Source organism: Corapipo altera, unplaced genomic scaffold (genome assembly GCF_003945725.1).
Source record: "Corapipo altera isolate COAL_440 unplaced genomic scaffold, ASM394572v1 23, whole genome shotgun sequence".
Lineage (NCBI taxonomy): Eukaryota > Metazoa > Chordata > Aves > Passeriformes > Pipridae > Corapipo > Corapipo altera.
The window spans coordinates 17,313,258-17,336,832 of NW_020884878.1; the positions used below are offsets into that span (position 1 = coordinate 17,313,258).

The window sequence follows — 23,575 nt, forward strand, 5'->3', positions numbered from 1 at the left end:
CCCTTTCACCAAGACAGTCTCTGAGAAAGCTGAAATGATGTAAGCAGTCACCTCCATCCACCCTTCCTGGCTAAAGGAATTCTCACAAGCAGCAGAGACATCTCCCAGGATCCTAAATATGTCTCACATAAAGCAGGCCTCTGGCTGAGACTTTCTGGTAGCTGTCCCATAACTGCAGAATCAGTCATCAGACCTGTCACTTGCACCACTGAGCAAATGGCAGGTTTTTGTCTGAGGCAGAAGCAGTTGAAACATCACAGGCAGTGACGAGGTGAAATGCTCAGTGTGCGGCATGGGGTGGTGATGTCTCACATGTGCTGCAGCCCATTCCCACAGGCAGGGAGGAGTCAGGCTTGGCATGGATATGGGTGGTAAGGTGTGGTGTGTCCTTCCCAGTAGAATAATGCCTGATCTTCCATCCCATCCCAACACACACCTGACGCAGCACCAGAGGACGTGGAACAAACCTCTTGGATAGAGGAAAAACCAAGTGGTCCTTTCATTTGGCTAGCAAGGAATTGCCAGCACTGCCTGGCATCACTCATTCAGTGGAGAAATAGAAACAGGACTGAGGTTAGAGGCCCAAACATAACTCTAAGTGCACAGCCAGGTGTCCCTCCCCCAAAGGTCACATTTATTTTGTTCCGTGGCAGTATTGCACAGTACACATACATTACCAGCAGTTTCAGAGCCCTGGTTTGTCATTCTGACTGCCTTCCCTGAATTTCAGAAAAGAGGCAAGATCACTGTCCCCTTCCTTCACTTTACCTGCAAGGAAACAGGCCAGGAAAAGTCCGAAAACACAAATGCACTTGCTGACAGGACTGGAGATGGACCTCAGAAAGTCAAAGTCCCAGTCCACCACTCTCATCATTTGTGTCCCCTTTCCCTGGTGCTGGGAGAGGAAGCCCTAGTGACAGCTTTCCACAGGGTCTCACTCCTCTGAGAAACTCTGCACACCTGAACAGAAATCAGACTAAGGAGATTGCTCACACTAATATACACCCTATTGCATTTTAAAGGGACTTACCACCTCCCTCTAAGGATCTGAGCAATGTTTTGGAGCATTGTAGGTAGGGTCGGGATTCTCTTAAGTTCTGTAAGATTGTTTAAGAATGAGCCGAGGAGAGGTATTTGCTTCCAGTGCAGTCCACTGGAATCTGAGTGGAACTTACCCTGCTCAGATGGGCTAATAAAATATCCTGTCCTTCCTGGCACAAAGTATCACATGATACCTCCTTTTCCTAAACCATGAAACAGCTGAGCTCTGGTACCAACTCAACCTCTCAGCGCCACAGAGGAAGCTAATGCTGTAGGATGCAAGGACAGTGCAGTGTGTAACGTGGAGTAAGACCCAAAAATAGACAGAAAGTCAGAAAGGCAAATGTGCCATGGAGAGCAGAAGGGAGGGAGGGAGCACCCGAGCCTCTCCCACCAGTCCATGTCAGTATGTGGAATGGTGCATCCGTCTCAGGAGAGCAATGACCCAGTTCCCCAGCTGGGACCCCTTCAGCCACAGGAAGAGTTCATACAAGTTGATCTGCCACAGGCTCAGGGCTTCTGTGAGTGAGATCTGGGCCCTCCTGTAAAGGGAGAGACTCTTGCTCCTCTGGTACCTAGAAAGAGGAAAACATCTGCATTAGATCCAGCAGGATACAGCCCGGGGGGAAGGAGGCTTGTTCTACATCTTCAGTAAATCTCACCTTTCCCAGGGGAGGGTAACATCCTACATCTGGAGAATCCCCAGGAAGCACGGATTTTCTCCAAATAGTGCTTCTGAGGAGCTGAGGACTGCCTTCTAGAATGAATCTGGCAGAAGAGACAGCCTACTCCCTTGTGAAGCCAGTTCTCTTACCGGCAGTCCTGGGTCATGGCATCCTCTGCTTCTATGCCTAGCTTCACTTCAGCTAAGAGGGACAGTTGTACGCTCCTATAGCTTTTCCCAGTAGCACACTTGTAAGAGTCCAGAAATCCTAACACACTGATTCCAGGAAAAGTATTTCTTCACCTTTCTTTAGAAGCAGAGGCTAATTGGCTTCATAGGTCCCTCATCAGCCAGAGAAATAACTGTAATTTCATCTGCAAGGAGGAGGAATCTGAGGCAGAAGTGCATTGACTCGTAAGACTCACAGATGGAAATCACTTGCATGACTCCTGTTTGTGGCATTTAAAAATCAGCCTGATCTTCACAGTCAGCCCTAGCCCCTCAATCAGGCTGTAATGGGCAGGAAGCCCCTTCACCTCCTCTAGGGGGCCAAATCCTAAACCCTTACCTTAAGGCCTTCAACTCTATCCTTGTCCTCAGCCCCAGGGTGACAGATTTGTCCTCTGGAGAGGCTGATGGACATGAGAACACCAAAGACAGAGGCTGAGACGTGTAACTTAGCAAGGGTAGGACCATAGCAGATGGGATAATGAGGGGGAGAGATCCACAGCTAAGAGTAAGAGGTCAAGAGGTCAAGTCAGAGCCTTATCATGACCCCTGAGTGGTGGGCTCTAATAAGCTTTAATGGTCTTGCCCATAGGCCCAGGAGCCGCAGGTAATCTCAGGCTGCACCTTCAGTTTCTGCCTGAGCTACACTGAAAGAATAATGGTCCCCAGCTCATGCCCTGCTGTGAAGTCCCATGACCTGGACCTCAACTCACATACTGACCCCTTGGCTTGACCTCAGCCTTCAGTCTTGTCACCTGCTTAACAACCACTGGACCAGATCTACAGACTTTCTTATTTGTTCTTAGACCTGCCCCGTCACCATGATGCTGCCTTATGATACAGACTTTTGATTGGACCTGACTACCAAGACTGTCTGTCTTGCTCGCCTTGGTCAACTGCCAGGGACTGGGCCCTGACTGGCCTGCTGGACCTGGGATCCCCCTCAGCCCCTGGACCACAGGTTCAGTCACCTCCCGCTGCTCCCTGTCTGACCTCTGGTGCCTGGAGAGGAGACTCACGTGGAAACGGCTCTGATGCAGCAGCGAGACATGTTGAGGAAGGAGCTGGCACTGGCCCGTGTGTGCAGGGCTGACTCAATCCCCCTTAACAAGTCATTGGTCTTCAGCAGCAGCAGCATCTGGCGAGGGACATTGTTGAGGAGCTGGGTGATCTGGGGTAAGTAAGCAGCAGCATTGGATCGGATCTCCATGTCCTGTGGCCAGCCAGGTCATGTCAGGGAGAAAGGAGAGAGAAGTTGAGAGTGCATGGGAAATCCAGGTCCAGATGCAGCTGAGATTTGGCAGGAAGAAACAGTGTTTTTACAGACCACGACTAGGCCAGAAGCTAAAGAGCTCTGTCCTCTTCTGCAGACACTGGGCTGTCTCAAGCACTCAGAGCAGTCACAGATCACTCTTACCATGTCCCACCTGCCCCTTAGTGAGATAAAGTCCTATGCCCTCACTGGAAGGATTTATAGGCTCTCACTGCTATCCTCAGTTCTTGGCCCCAAGCAGCCTACAGCAACCATATCTCATTACTGCCCTTGGAGACTTCTGACTGAGTCTCACCTCACCAGACCCAAAATGGGCAGAGCTGCAGGCAGCGCAGGACTGCTCAGGAAGGTGGAAGCATGCTGCAAAGACAACCAGGCCACTCCTTTTTGCTGTCCCATGAAACTGAGGGCCTCTATGCTATACAGATTAAGGTGTTTCCAAGGCCTAGTTTAGTCCTCTGCCCCCAACAAAACTCAGCAGATCTGAGAAAGCATTATGCAGTTAAGCATCATGATAACCCAAAAGATCAAAAACTGTCATCTCTCAGATCTAGATCTATATCCTATCTGACAGCAGCCAGCAGCAGATGTTTAAGGAAAGAGTGTAAATCCAAGGCAGGCATGTTCCCTGGTTCTCCAGATTCCAACAATCTGCCCACTGTAAGAACCCAGTGATAACTTACAGGCTACAGCCTAAGCCACTTAAGATGGGCTCCCCTCCAAACATGAGCCACCATAGCATGCAACACAGCCAGCCCCACCTCTTCTGCCTGTTTTTAGATCTGAGAGTTCCCTCACCATCCCAGTAAATGTAGCACAGTGTGGTGGGGAGTTGATCCCATATGCATACCGTGTCCCTACCTCTTCCTACAGAGGCCATGACATGAATCAGCAAATCCAAATAGAAGTCTCTGGAACATATGAAATCTCCAAAATCCAGCAGGACACATGCAGAGAGCAGTAAATAACTTCTTGCACAAGGGAGACTCCTTTGTGGGAAACAACAGCTCTAAAACCTTCTCTCCTCTGGAATAAGGGATTTCATTATGTGAGAATCTTACACTCGCTCTTTGTGAACTTCAAACTTATTAGAAAGGAACAGACTTGCACAAACTGAGTGTGCGAGTAGTGATAGTCAGAGATGTACACATCTCACACACTACCATGGTTGCTTTGCTGCTGACAAACAAATCTTTGTGTCCTTCTGCCTCTGTCACTGACCAAAAATACAAAGCTTCAGCAAGAAGATGCTTAGCTCTCCTAAATGTTAAATGTTTTGTTCCATTATTTGTTGGCAGAAAATTCCTCCCTGATTATCTCTTATCCCATATCCCAGCCAGCATCACTGCAGAGCCTACTTTATTTTCCACATACATGTTTTCTTTTCTATTTCTTTTCTTTTTATTTTTAGCTCCAGCTGCTTGTCCACACCACAAAACAACCACATGATCTATCATCAGAGCTGTCATTTTCTGTCAAGGGCAAACCCTGTGCGCAGAGGAAGAAATGAGCTACGCCACAGGACCTGAGAAAAGCCCCTTGGCTGCAGTTGCTGAGGCTGCTTCAGGATAGAGCAAAATGCATCTTAAAATCACATGAGATGAGGCCAGCAGCCACCCTGAGCGATCAGCTGCCTGGCCCTGGCTTACTGCAGGAACAACTACACTTATGGCAATTCTCATACATTTGCCCAGCCTGCATCTAAAACTCTCCAGCAGCATGGCTCAAAGCTTTCCCAGAACATCTGCACTAGCGTTTCAATGGCTTTGCCATTAGATCTGGTTTTTCTCATGTTCAGTTGAATTTAAACCCATGATTTCTTGTCCTCTTTGCAGCACTCTTTAAGAGATTCTCATATCACTTCTACAATTCTCCTTGATCTGCCTTTTCTTTTTTCTGCCTTAACTTGTTCACTTACCTCCTGGGTTGCATCTGCTTGACCACTAGTCCTTGTAGGTTCCTACTGAACTTGCCCCAGTTTCATCAAACCTTTCTCAAGATGCAGTGCCCCAGACTGGGAACAGCACTACAGATAAGATTTTGTTTCAGGAGGGTTGTTTCCTTTTCTCACAGGGTACTGTCATGTCGATACATCTTCAAGCACACTCTGGACTTCTATGCTGATGGTACCTGCCTACACAGCACTCAGCTCTTGCTCCTGATAAAATCTTTCAAATTCACCTCTAAAGTAAGGGCAAGCAGCAACTCATTTCCTAATGCTACAGCAAATCTGCTCAGCTCCCCATTATCTGCTGCAGGATTATCTAGTTTCAGCATTAATTGTGTCATGTAAGCAAAGACAACAGAGCTGGTTCCATACACGCAATTCAACTCAATGACAAAGTTCATTAGCACACACAAGGCACCATGCAGCTGCTGCTACACCTCTGGCATAATCTTCACAAGCCAGTTGAGAATAAACATTGCTCACTAGCTCAGATTCAATGCTGGCTTTGTAGTACTAGAGCCAGCTCTGTGCCAATTCATTTTCATGCCTCTGAATTTTTTTCTGGAGCTACCAGCTCCAGAACTCACCAGATCAAGTACAGATCTGCTAGACAGTCACTATATTATTTCTGATGTACAGGAAATTAATTCAGGTAGGAAGCAATCAAATTACTGGGGGGGAGGGTCCATTACCCAAGGTATCTGACCTCGTCATTGCTATGGATAATGGTAAACCAGTGCAGCAAATTCTGCCACATCCATCAAAATGAGGGAACTTTCAGAAGAGAATTTCATAGGACAATATTATAACGCCACTTAAATGAATTTTGTCCTCTCTACTACAAACTGTGTGCAGATAAAAGCAAACCATAGGATACAACATGCTTCTACTCACAAACACTAGTCCATTGGCTGAAATCTCATATGTCCCTCTCTAAAAACAGCACAATTGACAGGGGCTGCTAGTATTCTTAAGGAGGAGTGTGTGTGTGTGTTAGGTGTGTGAGGAGGCATGAGAAGGATCCCAGCACCTGTGGATATGAAAGGGTGGAGAACATAAGTGGCAATTTCCTAGATTTGTAGTGATTGAGTTGACAGGATCTGCAGTTAAGCAACCTTGACTCCAAGTTAATAGGGTTTCTGATTGGGAGGTAATTTCCAGGAGTTTTTAGGAGTTTGTATCAGTGTTGATAGTCATTTACATGAATAGTGATAATGCATTATCCTTCTCATGTCTTCCCGCTAAGCCTTTATGTCTCCTCTACCTTATCCCAGCCTCCTTGATGGTTTCCTGCACAGCTGCATTCAACATTTTTTTAAGAAAAGGATAATCTACAAATGTTTGCCCTGCTAGAAATGGTGAACGCTTAGGCATTAAAATATGATACAAAATTTAAGCAGCCCATGACAAGTGAATCTGGGAACTTGAGTTCAGCTACTATAAAACACATTGCAGAAGGAGTCCTGGCTTTTTCTAGCTCAGCTATCACTGCAAAAATTTCTACAGGGTTGCCAGGGGTTGCCCAGCACTGCTGCAGTATCAGTGGTGCAAGTACCTGAGGAGAAGGAAGGGCACACGTTAGGGAAGGACACACAGGACCTACCTCGCTGGCTGAGACTGGTGACTGGTCAATCCCCCTGTTGACAGACTCCCAAGATCTGGCAGTCAGCATGCAGGCGAAGAGAGGGTACAAATCCCCTGCCCCGAGCCGCCGGCTGTACTTCTGCACCCTCTTCATATCGGCCTTGATGAGGGCCTGCCAAAGGCGGCAGTAGTCCATGCGGAATGACTCGCTCAGCACCTGGGTAGGGAGACATGGCCCCTCAGAAGCCCACAGAGGACAGGAAACTGGGGGGAAAGTCTTGTGTCCCTTAGCTGTGCTCTATACCCCATTTCAGAGTCAGAAAATATCCTTGGAGGGTTATGGAAGTAACACGAAAAATGTATTTTTATGTGCTCAGAGGGGCAAGGCTGCAGCTGGGTGTGCTCTTTCAGCCTGATGCCCAAAGGCAGCCTCGCAAGACTCCTGAAGCCCCCCATAGCTACATACCTGGTAGAGCCCATGGTCCAGGAGGATAATGTGGGCCTTGCCAGAGGTTGGGCATTTCTTCACTAGCACGTTGCCTGGGTGTGGGTCACAGTGCACAAAGCCATTCACAAAGATCATTTCGCTGTAGAGCTTCCCCAAGTTGCGAGAGATCTGTGAGGAGACAGAGATGGTCACACACTGCCACCAACAGCAGGGTGCCTGCCAGGGAGGCAGCCTCCACATGCCAGTCCTACAGGGAGAAGGGTCTGCCGGTGTCCCCATGCAGAGCTCTTGCAGCTCCTCACACTGACAAATGCACAGCGTGGCTGCTGGCATCTACCAGTAGCAGGATGACCCAGGGCATTGAGGGAAGGATCCATGCAGGGAGAACCATAAAGGTGTTTGTGGGATCAAAGGTTATTTAAGAACACTTGTCTGGCATAAAAAAGAGAAAATACCTGGGGGTAGGAATGAGGTTTCTGGTAATGAGGAGGAAAGTAGGACAGCAGAAAGGGGCAGACATGTATTCACAGAGAAGGCATAGAAATTACTGCTGGGGTGGGTGAGACTGCTTGGAGGAAGTCTCAGGTGTTTCTATCCATGAATGGCAGCAGGACCCAGTGGAGAAGGGGTGAGGGGAGACTCAGCCTATTAATCTCGTCACCAGAATGACCATGGGTTCCCTCTTCCATCTCTCCATCACACTGTCCCCCCACTTTCCCTCTTCTTTTCCTCAGAACCATACTAAGCTGATTTGCAATGTCTGTGAAGATGAAGCAGCACAGAAAGGTTGTTTAAATCATCCTGTCACTGCTGTGTCCCTCCATGCTACTGTTCCTTATCACTAAGAGATGTTATTAAAGTTAAAAACCTCCTAGGAGCAAGCAAACATCCCGGGGGCACAGAATCAATCCCTTGCCATGCACTACCACAGCAGTCTTGCCCTGACATCCCACTGCCAGCCCTCCCTGCCATCCCAGAGCAGCACTGCTACACAGCAGAGTGCTGAACAAGCAATTAAAAGACAATTGTTATAAATTATTCCAAGCATATCTCCAGACACCCTGTGTAAGCAGCAAACTGGCAGCTGTCACCATAAGCAGAGGTGGTAGAAGAGTTAACAGGGATACTAATGACAGCTCACCCTGTAGAAAACCAGCCAGTCAGGGAAGAGCTTGCTTTACCCACCTCTGAAATGCAGCCACCTCCGGGAAAAGTGTTCATTATGAATAGTGCCCAAGTAACTACAACAAATGAGGAGAAAGGACAGGAAACCTTCCTGTTGCACACCAACAGGGATGGTTGTAGGATCACATGAAACAATACTCTGTCCCTCAAGTGCGACCTGGAACCAGTGCTGAGTCATGGTGAATGCTGGCCCCATGCTGAATCACCCACACAGGTGGCACAGCACAGCCCTGTGATCTCCTGAAGTGCAGCGTCCCTAATGTCACACTGGTGTTATTTTAAGTACTCACTGAGGGAAGTTATGTTTCCCTTCTGAATTACCAGTAGAGATCACTGTAGCCATGAAGTGACCCTTATAGGTCTCCTAGATCGACAAGCTCTAAAATTAGATAGGACCAAAGTATACCAGGTGCTGTGATCTCCTAGAAGAGCTGAGAAGCATGTGCTGACAGTCCAAGGACATGCAGATAGTCTGTTTTAAGCCAGTCACTCGTTCACACAACCTCCCAGGGATCTGCATACCAGAAGGAATGGACTTGGACATCATGACTGATCATAGCATCAACTCAACACTACCGCAGACACGGGGTAAACCACATTCTGCCCTCCCTACCTCAGCTGTTTGCTCTCCAGGAACATGGAAGAGCACAGAATTATTGAAGATGAGGACCTGGGGACAACCTGGGGCACAACATGATGCCTCATGCCCATTAAACACAAGTCCGGACAAGGGCTGGCAGTTCTGCAAACCTGTTGGTTGGTTCATGGCTGAAGGGACTGTGTAATCTCCATCCTTGGAGGTTTTAAAGACCTGACTGACTAACACCCTGAGTAAGCTGGTCTGATCTCATAACTGACCCTGCCTTAGAAGATGATTTCATAAAATACTTCCTGAGGTCCCTCCAATCCCAAATATTGTAGGATCCTACAAAAACACCTCTCACCAGATTATCCATGCTACCCTCATAACAGCATCTTATGATACAGCTGCAGTCTCCAGGTGCAGAGAAGGCCCCCACTCCTGAGTCACCCTCAGCAGACAAGTTACTACACAGATCTATCGTCATAGCCTTTTGCAGCCCATGATGCAACACCAAAGCAGCTCAGGATTCCTGTTGCCATAAAAACAGAGGGGTTACAGGCCTGCTCAGACACACAGGCTGAGTCAGGGATGCAAGACAATGTTCACTGCAATATCCACATCCTCTCTCCCTTCCCTGCTGTACTTATATTTACCTCTTCCCCAGCATGCAACTTTGAGTTTCTCCAGTATCTTCACTGAAACTAAACCTTATAGCTTCTTTAAGACAGATGAATGCATTCTGTATTATTTCATTAGCATACAGGAGATATTTTGCAGGTATTTATGATATAAGCATATAAACAATCTTTAGAAAAAATTTACCTAGTGTAAGAGATGGAGCTGTGCTGCACACTAAAGTATTTTTACGTATTTTTGTCTGCTGACATACCTCTAAAATAGGATACAAATTAAATTAAGATAGAAAGCACCAATACCATCAAACTGTAAATAAAACAGGAAGCTTTACACTCTAGAGCTTAGATTGTAATATGTGGGTAGTGACCTATTATTATAATTCAGATAAAAGGAGTTCATGTTTCTTGAGAAAAGGTTTAAGAAAAAAAACATGAAACCTTTATATACATTAATTTTCCAGTACTGTGCCTTGTCCCTATGGGCCCTTATTCCACTCTTATTAGGAAGGCCACTGGATAAATAACACTACAGAATTCACTTTGGAAGAATGCAGCTAGGTGAAATGAGAAAAGAGACGTGTGAAAACCTCTGCTCAGAAGAAGGGAGGAATTCAGCAAGCATTTAGGCTGTGTAAGACCTCGGGGGTGAAGGTGCATCACAAATTAGACAAAAGGTTGCAATGATTTACAAAAGCAAAGACTAAAGTTAACACACAGGCTTTTATTATGACACAGAGAGGTCATCAGTCCTTTCTCTCTTTATCATCCAACACAATGGGATCTTTATCATTACCAGCATCCCTCAGCATTGTTCTGCTGCACATTGTAAAAAAAATAATAATCACCCTTGGAATTCTGCATTCACTTCCAGACATCTCATTAACAGAAAGATGCAGACTACACAGAGGGAGTTCAGAGAAAGCAAATAAATGAGCAAGATGCAGGAGGCATTTACTTGGGGCAAAGATTAAAAGAGTTGAAGATTCCAAAGTTGGCTAAGGATGGCAGAGGAGGGGAATCTATCACAGTTAGGAGGTTTGAAAAGCAAGGAAGTAGAAGCATTTGTAATTCTGAATGCACTACAAGAAATACAACTAGGCAAAAGGAGGTGTTACCAAGAATAGCATAATTTAGGCATAACACATAAGAACAAAGAGCTGAGCTTGATATGTCAGGATGACATCAGGCTCTGGCTCTGGCCAGAGGTATGTCCTATTGCCAGAAGGTGTGTTATTGCCTCAAAGAAGTTCCATTTGCCTGTCTGTGCTGCAGCAGAACATGATGACTACAGTCAACAAGTGAGCCTGTGGCCTTACTAGTCAATGCAAATAGCAATCTGCCATTGCCAAATATGTGACATGACCATGACACTGTGTCAGACAAACCGCACATTTTCAGCTCAGTGTTTTCATTTTGAAAAAAACAGAGCTGAGGAAGAAACAGATTGTAGACAACAATCAAAGGATGGAGTGACAAATACATGTAAAACAGCCAGACTTGGAGTAACTCTTCACCAGTCTAAGCACATGAAGTTCTTTTTATGTACTCAATATGCAAGGATGCTACATTTAACAAACTATCCTATGTGAGTTACAACTCAGTACAGCAGAAAATAACAATGTAGTGCAGATATTAAGGGTTGTTACTGTACAGTATCACACAGTCTCTCTATAAACTGGTCAAGTTCACTGGAAGTATGTAAGACAGAAAGCACAACGTTGGAGCTGTTCCAAAAATGTACCCTTTAGATGGTCAGAACCTTACCCCTAAATCCCAGCCTGATTTTAATGATGTCCAATTTAAATTATTTCCTTAGCTATCATAATCCTAGAGTTTAACTAGTTCCATCTCTCTCCAGTATTTACTGCTCCAGTGTGTCCACCAGTCAGATAATAATCAGCATAAATACAGAAGAAATACCACCCCATTTCTACAGGATGCTCCTTTACCAGGTGTGTCCTATGTGTCAACCTGCCTTTTACACAGTTGCACTGCACAGGACACACACACCGTGATTTACTAACGTCCCAAAGTTAATTCTAATATGTCGCTTTCCTCTGATAAACACCCAATCTATTTAAGAAACTCTTCTTAGGTTTTAAGTGCATGACTTTCAGCTTGGTATTGCTCATTTTTATCCCTTTCTATCACTTCAGTTCTCAAGGCCAACAAGTGCTATTGCTTCTCTGGTCCTCCTCTACAGTGTCAGACCTCTCAACTTGGTGTCACCAACAATGTCCTTGATACAGTTGTTTGTGTTGAAGTCATTACCAATTTATTAAATAAAATCTGTTTGAAGAGAAAACCTCACAAAACTCCATTATGGTAATTTCCCTCCACCATTGCCTCTATCAGTTTCTTACCTACTTTGCAATTTCCCTACTAATCCCAACCTTTTCTAGCTAATGGACTCATACCCAGGGTACCAAGTATTTTAACAAGTACACCTACTGCATTTCTGTCATCTAACTCAGAAGATCCCAAGCTGAACTATAGGTAGCAGCAGTGATATATTTCTTCTTGTGTATGTACAGAGCCACAACATGTTGTTGCCATCATTTTTGAAAGCCTAGACAACCTGTCACCCTTGCCCCTGTACAGAACTCCCCTTTTAACAAATCAGCACACCCAGCTGACAGAGTAATGTGACAGTAACAAAAGAGTAGGAAGTCCATCACAAATGAGTATCTTTAAAACACCAATACGCAATACTTAGCAATAAACTTCTTGGAAAAGAAAGAATGCATGCAAATTTGAGGCTGTGAGTACTCCTACAGTAAAAAGATAGCATATATATCATATTCAAGGGTAGCTGCAATGTAACAAACCAGCCTGGATTATTTGGGGAAAGACATTGACACTTTCCTGGACTTGTGAGCAAGCTGGAGTGGTCCTGGCCCCATGCCTCCAACTGACACAAAGAAGAAAGGCAAAGAAAAAAATCCTGCGTCATGGTCCTGCAGAGATGATCTCACTGCCTGCCCCTGATAAGTCCCAGATGAAACTGCCTGATAGAGCATCATCTCTTTCTGTCCTATCTCCACCTGTGACTGTCTCTTTAGATCAGGAGCAGATACTAGTCTCTGGCCTTAATTTGACTGTAATATTTGCCAATTATTTTAAGAGATGGCGACACTAACTTCTATTGATCTCATAAAAAATAAAGGTCGTTGTGCAGCTCATTTCTCAGGGCTCAATATTACCTCCTCCAGCCAAAATAATAGCATTGATTTTGGAACCTTAATCGAAGGTTAATTGGATTGAAAACTGTATTGAGTTTTTGGCTTTCTTTCATTGTTGTTATTACAGCCATCATCTAAGGGTTTGCTTAATCCTGCTAGGGCAATTCTGCCCAATTAAACTGGTGTCAAATTAGCAAAGGGTGTGGATGGAAAATAGCCACAATTTGGAGCCTACTCTGTGCCTGTGCTACGAAATGGCTCTTGTCCATAGCAGATTAGGATGGTCGCACACAGGAGATCTAATTTCACACTCTGTCCTCTGTGATCCAGTTGTGAGGATCGACAGTGCTCTGTTATGCAGTACTATCACTATGCACTGATCTAGCATCACAGCAAGGTGATGTCTGGACACACATGATGTCATTAAGATACAGGAATAGTTTTTAGGACTCCTGGAGTGCACTCCTAGCATGCCCTGTACTCTCTGTTGGGGACTGAGGAAATTATTTTCCTGCTCAATGTCCCATCTTCCACGGCATTTAAGTGGGAAGAAGTATTCTGACTCATCCACCCTGGGAACTGAGGGACTAACTTGATAAGTTTGTCTAGATTCTCAAAAGGATGCAGGTAGAGAAGACCAGTTACTGGTTTTTCACTTGTTTCTTGCATCTCTGTTAGACCCAAAATGACCATGGGAATCATTTGCCCTTGGCTTTAAATACAGTTGTATTTCCTTGGATTTAATGTAAAGCATCTTGGTGGGACTTAAGCAATTGATTGACATTGACACTTGGGACTGACTTTCAGTAAGAAGTGGGTTTGTGTGTAATTTAACTCATTTACCTGGTGTCTTTGCACAGTTCAAAAGCTGAAATAGCTGGAGGTCACCATCCTTGTTTACCAGTGCCTTGTGAATTTCACTAAGCTTCAGACAAGATGAAATGTAGGAGAATTTGCAAAGAAACCTCTCCCCAGACTACATCGGCAAGTACAAAGAGCAAGAACAGCCATCTTCCCCAGAAACAGTGTTCTTCTCTGCTCCGCTTCATGTAACACTTGAGTGTTATAAGCACAAATACTTGAGACATGAGAGGTTTCCACATTTGCGCTGACAAAAGGATCCCACCCTGGGAAAATCCACTTAAATTTTAGCAGCTACATGGCTGCAGCTCCTGACTCTTGGCAGAAGGGTAAATCCCACACTGAAAGCATATTTCAAGTTGCAAATCTGTCAGTCACAAGAAGGTAGCTGGGCTCTTTATTGAGCTAAGAGATACCATTCCAATGCAGAACCCATTTAGTAATAGAAAGAAGCAAAAAGCCACAGTAGGATGGGGTGACAGATGGCAATAATTGTGCACAGTAGCTCTTCTTAAGTACCTTAGCTGTTTGCTTTCAACTCTCAGCTGGACAAAAACACTTTCCTGAATTCTGAATCATCCACAGCTTACGAACAGGTTTTTGGTGAGCTGAAGTATGTGGCATTGTTTCCTTTCCCTGACTCAAATCCAAACCAGGGTGATCACGGGGTCTCTACACTTGGCTACCTGAACTGGCTGGTTAGTTGGAGGCACTACAGCACGTGCCAGAAGTGCATCTTTAAGCTCCACAGCTCCCACAGCTTGTTAATACAGCAGCCTCTGCGGAGACAGGCAGAGAATCCAAAAGGAAGGACAAGGAAAACCCATGCAGCAGACCAGAGATAATGTTAAGATTTGTATACAGACAAGGTCTGTCTAAATTAATCAGGTACAATCAGAATGGGAGCATTTATGCCATTTGTGATTTTCTTTAAAAATCCATGCTCTAAGTAGCGTTGCTATCCCTCCTTTCCTCCTGTATACAGTATACTACAACCCTCCTGAGAGCCTCTCAGTCTACTTTTCCTCTCTTCCCTGCTCTACCACCTACTTCCAAATGTAACTTCCCAACCAAGACTGCAAATCCTCTTGTGTTTTGAAACAGGAAGAGCCCAGTTTCCAGTTACCCCTTCTTAACCCTGCCATGCCCTGGTTTTCCCTCACAATTCCTGCCAGCTCATTTCTTGAGAACTACCCTCTCCAGATTTCCCTTTCACTGTCAATATCCTAGCTGCATGCTCCTCCTCAGCTACACTTGTACATGAATAAGTAACTGTTCCACAGGCAGATATTTCAGTGTTTGCACTTGTCTTTAGAAATCAAAGCCTTCTCTGATTAAATGCCATTACAATCCAGCACTTGGATGGATCCAGTGAGATTAATGTGCTTTTGGGCAGCTTTAATGATAATCCTGCTACAGACGGTATTAAGTAAATGTCAGTAACCTGGTTTGAAGGGAGCTTTCACCTCAGGGATTCTTTCCATTTAAAGGAGAGAGGCTCAGCTTGCTTTTGCTGCATTGTCACACAAGAAATCCTGCTTAGTAAAGATTCCTCTTCCTCCACCCAGTAAAACAAAATGGAGCAAGATGATAGACGGATAGATAGATAGATGGATAGATAGATAGATAGATTCAGGTGATTTATAGGGAGCTAATGTATCTCTTGAAAGCCAAAACTGCTATATATTATAAGCCAGGTCACTTTTGAAAAGTGGGTTGCCGCCCTCTCCTCATGCTCCTTTCAGTGTCTGCTGTCTTTTGCTCACCTCACCACCATGCCATGCAGTCGTTTACCCAGGGCAACAACAGCAGCAGCTGATAATGGATCTTGGATATATTTGCTCCCATCTGCTGCACCTTGCCAAAGCAGAAGTCTGGGGTGTGCACTGCTCCTACCTTGTATTACTGCAGCCATAATAACAGACCTCCTTCCCCATGATTTAGACAACTCAGTATTCCCTCCTGTTGCTTTATTGGTAGTCACTAAAGTTAACCATTAATTTCAGGGGGTGGGGAGAGAAAAGGAAGAACAGCTCAGTGCAGGCACTGAGAGAGTTTGTAGAAACTCAGTCTTACAACTGAGCTGAGTGACACCCTATACCTGACAGATAGCCAGAACTGTGTGAGGCTTATACTTCGCAGCAATAGAAGTCTGTTTGTCGGGTTTGGAAGCTCTTAATTCACTTGTCTACCATCGGTTTCTGTGTTGCCATAGTTATTATACTGTCTCCTTGCATTGGCTAGCAAAATGGCCAATCCACTTTGGCCCAGCAGCCTTTATAAACTGCGGGAAATTTGAATAAACTCTCTTCTTCGCTGCTGGACTCCTGCATGCTGCGTGGTCTCTTGTCTCCTGGCTTGAGTGCCTCCGCCGCCTGTCTCCGCCACGAGGGACAGGGCGTGGGGGGGTGACTCCAGCCCTGGAAGCCTTCTCAGAGCGGTCGGCAGTGACCCCCCAGAAACCCCATGAACTGCAACATCTGTTGACAACTTTTTCAAAATTACTTCTTAGCCATCATTTAGAGACCAGCTCAGAATCAGGAAAATATGTGGTTTCATTGCTGCATAGGACCTATTGTGCCAAGATGTTACAAAATGACCTTCCCAAAGGCATGGACGAACAAATAAATTAGCAGAAATTTTCACCCTAAGTCACTCTAATTGCAAGCAAAAGCCTCTGCAAGTTAGAAAAACTGAAATTAGCTGCTTCTCTACAACTTTGCTATCTCCAGCAGTTTGAGAAAATTCAAAGTAACCTAAGTGCCAAGGAGGTATACTATACTAGCTACCTTGATATCAGAATGGATCTGCTATCCAAGAACTGTGAGGAACCCCACCTCAAAATCTGAATGTACATATTGCTCAAGAGCCCTACTGCTAATGCATCAAAACATGCCTTTCTATTTCAAGACTTGAAGAATATTCACTCTTGTATCTGATTGTGTGGCCTAGATTTGACCTCTGCCTACAGCAGAAGAAAAGGATAGGATAAACTCTCTCACTTTTGACCAGTTGACTTGTCCAGATAAATGGAGCTGACTGTCTTTTGCCATGGACAGAATTTTTCAAATCTCTCTTTATAGCAAAGTCCACAAGACAAAAAAAATCAGAAGCTGAAGTTGTTCCTTTAGGGTAACAGAAACTGCCATCTTGGAACAAACCATGGGTGTCTGTAATATAAGAGCATGGTCATCTTTCACTATGTCTCCTTGAAGGTCTCTCTAGCTGTGCAGCCTACAGGAGAGTGTTCCCAAAAAGGAGCTTTGTATTTTTCCAAGAAGCACAAGAATGCAGATCTCTCAGTCTGATTGCTCTGTTCACATCTGTATGTGCTTCTTCTTCTGCCCTGTCCTATCCTGTCAGCCTCCATTTTGCATCAAGGTCAGCTGATGGTAACATCAGTTTTGCATTGCCCACCACATTCAATTCAGAGATGGCTGAGAAATTACCTCATTGACGTTGATGCCATTCCTCTCCATGTAGGCCCTGTCATTCACCTGCCCCCCTTCCATAAACTCCATGAGAAGGACGCGCCTTGTTGAGAGCTCCCAGTAGATCCTGGGGACCTGAAACAGGAGCAGATGGATTAAGCCAGGCAACAGGTTGGGGAAGGAAAGAGAATATATCACACACAGCCCAGAGAAGGAGTAAAAATGGAAGCAATTGAAGTGAGGACTTGGATTTTTTTGATGAGCACATGGGAGGTAAATCCATCTACTGGCCAGTTCCCCAGGACAGCAGCAATGTGTACAAAGATAACACAACAATTCAACGACAGCAGGATCTGTCCTCATGCAACATTTCTGGCTATGCTCTACAATATCTTGACCACCTCCCACTCCCAGTGTAGTCTGAGAGCTTTCTTACCTGCTCTGCAGCTCCTCTAGCTGGGCTGTTTAACTAGAACCTACTGTAAGTTTCTGAATCATCCACTCAGCTCCTTTAGACAGGAACTGCATCTTGTTTGCTACGCACGGGGCCCACTTACACAGCTTTAAAAATTATAAGCCATCGTCATAAATTGCATCTCCGCAGTGCCCCTTGGAACACGAATGCCTTTGAGCTGACAAACCCTGCATACTTAGGCCATCTGCAATTGAACTGGGAAAAAAATCAAGTGTCACAAATAAGGGACTTTTCACAGAAACCCTGGGAGACCCTTAGCTATCTTACTGCCAATGTGACACAGTGTAAAATGTCTAAGTACTTTTCATTCAGTCTGCAGTAAATCAAGCTGAGTGAAGTACCAGTAAGAGGCCCGGTGCCATCCAGGGAGGTAGTGACACAAGCATTGCTCAGGCTGGCTCCCCATTTTCCAGCCTCTTTCTCCAGACAAATTTTTTCCATGTTGAAGTCCCTTATTGTCAAGAGCCATTCTGCTGAATTCCCTTTGGATATTCCTCACATCACTGTGATGACCAAAACCCCAATTTGTCCAGATTTGCTTTTGCACATGGGTGAAGCCACACAGGTACATTTTACCAAAGATATAAGGGAGTTCAACCCATTCCCATATTGTGCCCTGGTATAGAGATACAAATTTTGGATCACACAAATAGTAAGCCAGCTGTGCAGCCCCCTCTCCTCACCCTCCTGACCCAGGCATGGACTTAGGACCAGCATCTTGGGGCAGGACAGGAAGAGGTAAGAGGTGTTGCTCATCTAGTGTGACCAATGCCATGGGATGACCAGCCCACTGTAGCTCCTGAACAAGCAGCATTTCTTGCTTTTAACTACCGACAATGTCTCAGTCCCTCATAAACTATCTGCTTCTCTCACTGTTCCTGTCCTAGAGAGACCAGTTCTACTTTATCATGTACGTGCCACTTTACATCAAAAGCTCCTTTGCTGAGCAATTCCAATGTCCCTCAGTCCCACCATTCAACACTCCTGGCATACTCTGCATGTGAACCTTGCCTAGACTTTGATGCCAGATTCACTATGGGCAAGGGGGATTGAGTTACTCACAGCCTTTCCAGCTTATCTGGATATTCACTCTTTGCAGTTACGATTGCTGAGAAAGCCAGCCAACTCCAAAACTAACAGTTCCCCAACCCATCTAGCTCACTGATCCCTGCTGCCTTAGATCATTTCAGATGACACTCATTCTTGTCTCAGGATTTACACAGCCAAGTCAGTAGGCTTGTAAAGCACTATCCATGCTCTTGGAGATGCCTCTCTCAATCAGAGTCAAATTCTTCAGTGATTTTTTTAATTACTCACAGGTGTTTGGCTGTAATGCTAGTGTGTGGAAATAATTTATCTCTGGCTTTAAAAGCTCAAAAAGGTTCATGGCACAAAATCTACTTCTCAGCTTTCTAGCGTGTTTAGGAAAATTAATGATACAGGGGCCCAATTCTTCTGTTGCTTTTGGGTGATGAACATGTCTCTGAATTGACAGGTCAGATGGGAAGATCAATTATTTAGCCATCTCAAGCCATTTGTTATTGTTACACATATTGATATCATGATAGCTTCTTAACCCAGCAAGGAGGTGATTGGCTGTCTCCATGGGGATTTACTTCACAGTATCCTAGTTACAGCTGCAATGGATACAGCTCTCCAAGGTGCATCACTTCTGATAAGCACCCACTCAGCAAAACCATTGGCCTTTGGCCTTCTGTAGCCCTGGTGGCTTTTAGCTATCTGTGTCTATGGGAAGGCCACTGCTGCCACTGGGCTCCAAAAGGACTGCACCAAACCTGGAGTCAGGCAACAACGAAAGCACTTGCATGGAGGAAGCAAGGAAAAATGGATACATCAGTTTGTAAAGCCCAACAAAAACTCACCTTCTTTCAGACCTCTGTCTTGGTACTTCTGCATAAACAGGACGTGAAAACCTCATTTTGATTGTGTGTATCCAGGAGGGTCCAAAGGAGGGTATATTTTTTGCTCCCTTTGTGTATGTGCAAATGCAGTTACATCAGTGACTGTGCCCACAGCACTACACGTGTTTCCAGAAAGTATGCACTGGAGGCTTGTTCCTCTTGTCTGTCAGCAAAAGATTTCTGAACATGCGAGTTTGAAGATGTGAGCTTATGTCTTTCCAAGAATGAGATGTGTACATGTCTGGTTATACTTGAGACATTTGTCAGTGACCTCAGACACTGTGTAGCAGGGGAGGTGGGTAAGAGAGTGAGTGGGGAAGAGCTCATGTGGATGTAGTTGATTTTGTGTATGAAGATAACGTGAATGCATTAGCCATGGGTGTGTATGAAGGTTGTATGCCCAATTCTAGAGGGAGAATGTGCCTTTTTGCAGCAGGAAGGACTCATGCAAACATGCTTCCTCCTGAGATACAAATTCCTGAGATACAAGTTCCCAATACTACTCGATATCATCAGCTTCAGTCTAGCTTTTCTGTTCCATGTTCATTTCTTGCCCTCAGCTGAGACAAAGTTCAAGAAAAGGTACCATCAGACGGTTCAGCAAAGGATGGCAAATTCACACGCACTGGACAACTTCAGAAAGAGCATTTGAGAAAATGAGTAGCAGGCTCCAGAGACTGCTGGCCCCAAGCCACCACTTCTGGCCCAATATAGAGTGTGTACAGTAGGAAACAAACATGGAGAAAGCCTGCCTCAGAGCATTTTCTGGTCCATATTAGCAGAGCAGTCTAGGATGAACAACAAACGGAGAACTCCATTCTCCCTCCATATGGTTCCTCCAGTTGGTGAATGAGGTACATAAGACACAGAGGGGGAGACCATTAATGCACATATATAGACAGAAATATGTGTTCCCTCACCTTTAGGAAGTCAAAGTTCTTGAGCATATAAGCAACCTTCTCAGCATTTCTGCCTTCATGGAGGAAATCCAACTCCAAGGGCAGATTCTTCTTAGCTTCTTCCACCAGCCACATGAACTCAAAATCTGGAAAGATCTGCTTCACAACCAAGAGGAGAACCTGAAAACAAGGAAACAGACAATCAGCTGCCTCCTGGCTACAAAGCCACATAGCTACACACAGTGTTGTTTTGACAGGATCATTCCATATAACTTACAGATTAAAAAAACCCAACCTACACCCCAAGTGCTTTTAGGGTTCCTACAATATCACAATGCAACACAGTGTCATGCCTTGGTCATGTAATACAAATTTTGGCTTACCCTTCCACACAGGCACATCTAAGAGTTAAATGATGGCACAGACACCAAAGGGAGCCCAAGCTTCCTGCTGCCTAGAAGTAAGCAGCCCTGGAGAAGAGACCACATGGTCAGATCTTGCCAAGGGCATGGCCCTGGAGCAACTCTCTTCCGGGTCCTATAATTCTACAAGTCACTGTTTGGCTTCATTCGAACAGCTCTCAGACAAAGTAGACGAAAAAGATGTAAAGTAAGACTTGTCACCTCTATGTTAGTTCTTCCACTGTTGAATGAGAATTTTGCTGGCACAGATAATCCACAGGGTAGTTCAAAGAAGACAGTGGAGTTTGGATACAGTTAGTAGGATCTTTAGAGAACACTTCTGGTGGGGATCAGAGGGCAAGTTGCTCTTCAGCATCAGTCACAGCCATCCTCAGAAATGCTGAGGAGGTGTTTTCCAAGTATCATATATCCACTACCTAGAATCCTCTTCTTAAAGGGATTAGGTACTCAGCTACACAGTACCTTGAAAGGCCCATCCAGAAAGTTTCTGGAAATGTTTGCTTAAAGCAATATTTAAGGGGTAAGCGAATCAGGATTACACAACTGCACGGTATAATCAAAGCTTCATGGCAGCCAAGCATGTTTTCTGGTCAAAGAAGGGCCAGTTTCTCCACCAGAGTCACAAATTTACACAAGCTGACAATTTGGACCATGCCTTAAGGAAAATAATTTTTTGGCAGTTTTTAACTACTTGAGTCATAAAACAAGTAAAAAAAAATAAAAATGCAATCCACTTTGCTGTCTTTACCTCACCTGTTCTGCACATTCATCAGAAAATTTAAACAGACTTGTGTGTTACTGCACCACTTCCCTTTGCAGATCTTCACCACTGAGGTGGGAATTTCTGCACTGCAGGAGGAACATTTAAAGTACACACAAGAAACTGCTATCATTGAAATGTATGACAAAAAATAAATTTATGAACCATCACTGCTCCTGTTTAGTTGTGTGACAACGTTTGTTCTCCATCCCTGTCTCAACTTCTCTTATCTAAATGTCAGTTCCAAACTCAATGTACCCTTAAAAATGTAATCACCAGGTTTCAGACACTATTGAATTAGTTTTTTACTATTATATCTAAAGGCATAAATCCTTTCAAGTTTATGTCACCGAAATGAAATGTAACCAGTCATCTTCATGAACATGTACATAAACTTCATAGGGTCTGCAAGATTATTTCATTAGTGCCTATGTGAGAAAATTCATGCATTTTTTTGCTTTCTTTAAATACTATTTTGAATCAATTTGCCAACTTGACCAACGGCAGGGACATACTTAACAAGCATTTCACCTATCCCTTTTCTGACATCTGTCTAACATGTTGTCTTGAAAAAATTATTGACATATGAAGAGCAGCAAGGTATGTCTCTCTGGATTTATCAGATGCTGTACTGATTTTTAAAGAGTCAGCACTGATTCTATGAAACTCAAGTGAATTTAGGAATTTTCCATCTAGCTTTTCCCATTCAGACTCTTTACCATCAGTCTTAAATATGGCCATCTCCACTAATATTTAAATTAACGTCCTACCTAGCTGCAATGTCTATCTGATTCTTAAAGGACCAGAAAATCACTCCACGTAATCTGGCTTTCCATGCAGCCTACACAAAAAGAGTCCCACACAAGGATATGATGATGCATGTAAGGCAACACTCCATAAGAGGCCTTTTAAAAACAAAACTGTGTGTGTCATGTTCTGAGCTACTTTCCCATAGCTGTGTATACACAACAGATCTCAAGGATGCTAAACTAGGCTGTCTGTAGAAGAACAATACTAAATTGCCAAAAGGAAATACACTGTTTTAGTTTCAAGTTTCCCAGGTGTGGTGGTTTGAGCCACCATAAAAATCCAAAATCCAATTTCCAGGCTTCCCCCACCCCTTCCTACAATTTTAACTCAACACCGAAGAGAAACTTTCAGGCAAGAGGCTTCTATAGGGGAAAAGGAGAAGTATATACATTTATTTTACACAAATAAATATACTGTACAAGCTAAAAGCAACTATATATATAATATTACACACTTCTATCAGTCCCTTTAAGCTTCTCTCTCAATTCAGTCCAGGAAAAACCCTTCAGGCTGATAGGTAATCAGTCTTTCTCTTGCGGGAGTGTTCAGGGAAAAGGATTCACTCCCCCACCAACCTCCAGCTGTTTACTGAAGTCCTTTTTTCCTTACGAAGTCCAAGAAAATAGTTTGAGTCCATGTTCCCTTGGTTCCGTGTCAGTCTCTGCTGTGTGATTCTCTCTCTCATACCTCGGTTCCATGCTGCTGTAGTTCAGTCAGCTTATCACATGTACGCGTCCTGGAATCTTCATTCCTCCTCTGAGTTTTCGGCTGTCCTCCGTTTAAATCACTGCAAGGACATCCTCCGGGCCTCTCTCTGGTCCATCTCCAATTTTGCCTGGGGTTATCTCCCTGGCGCTGGGCTGTGTTCAGCCCGTCCACTGGCTCCACTCCAATGCTGAGCCTCCCCTCCACTTTACAGTGAGAGGGAAAAGAAGCCCCCCTCCGCAGCCTAGCTGGAAAGGGGGGGGGGAGAGGGTCTGGCTCCTCTCTCCCGCTTACCTTCAGGTGCTGTGAGTCCCTTCCCTCACAACACACACTCACTCCAATGCTGCCTCCAACCCTGGCTTAGGCCAGAGTTGGGGGCTGCAGGGTCCCCCCACTCCCCGGAGGGGAAAAAAGGGGACCCTGCCACCCCTAGGCTTTCTCGCACCCAGACAGACCGACTGCCAATAACTTCCAGCGGTTGTGTATATATGATTTTTCACAGGAGCGAACAAAACGAGC

The 23,575-nt window shown here is 44.8% G+C and overlaps 1 protein-coding gene across 8 annotated transcripts in view; it reads right to left on the reverse strand.

The window, feature by feature from the left end:
* Positions 1-597: 597 nt before the first annotated feature.
* ADCK1 (aarF domain containing kinase 1) overlaps positions 598-23,575 on the reverse strand; it is a 79,622-nt gene continuing 56,644 nt past the window's right edge. For 7 of the 8 annotated variants that reach the window (XM_027638125.1, XM_027638129.1, XM_027638128.1 and 4 more), the window contains 6 exons: positions 20,381-20,539; positions 17,082-17,198; positions 7,205-7,354; positions 6,758-6,955; positions 2,953-3,146; positions 1,445-1,616 (listed from right to left, as the gene is read on the reverse strand). In XM_027638125.1, the coding sequence (XP_027493926.1) occupies positions 1,445-1,616; positions 2,953-3,146; positions 6,758-6,955; positions 7,205-7,354; positions 17,082-17,198; positions 20,381-20,539 (990 nt within the window). Of the gene's footprint in view, positions 1,617-2,952; positions 3,147-6,757; positions 6,956-7,204; positions 7,355-17,081; positions 17,199-20,380; positions 20,540-23,575 lie in introns of all 8 variants that reach the window. The other variant, XM_027638124.1, reaches the window with a different exon arrangement.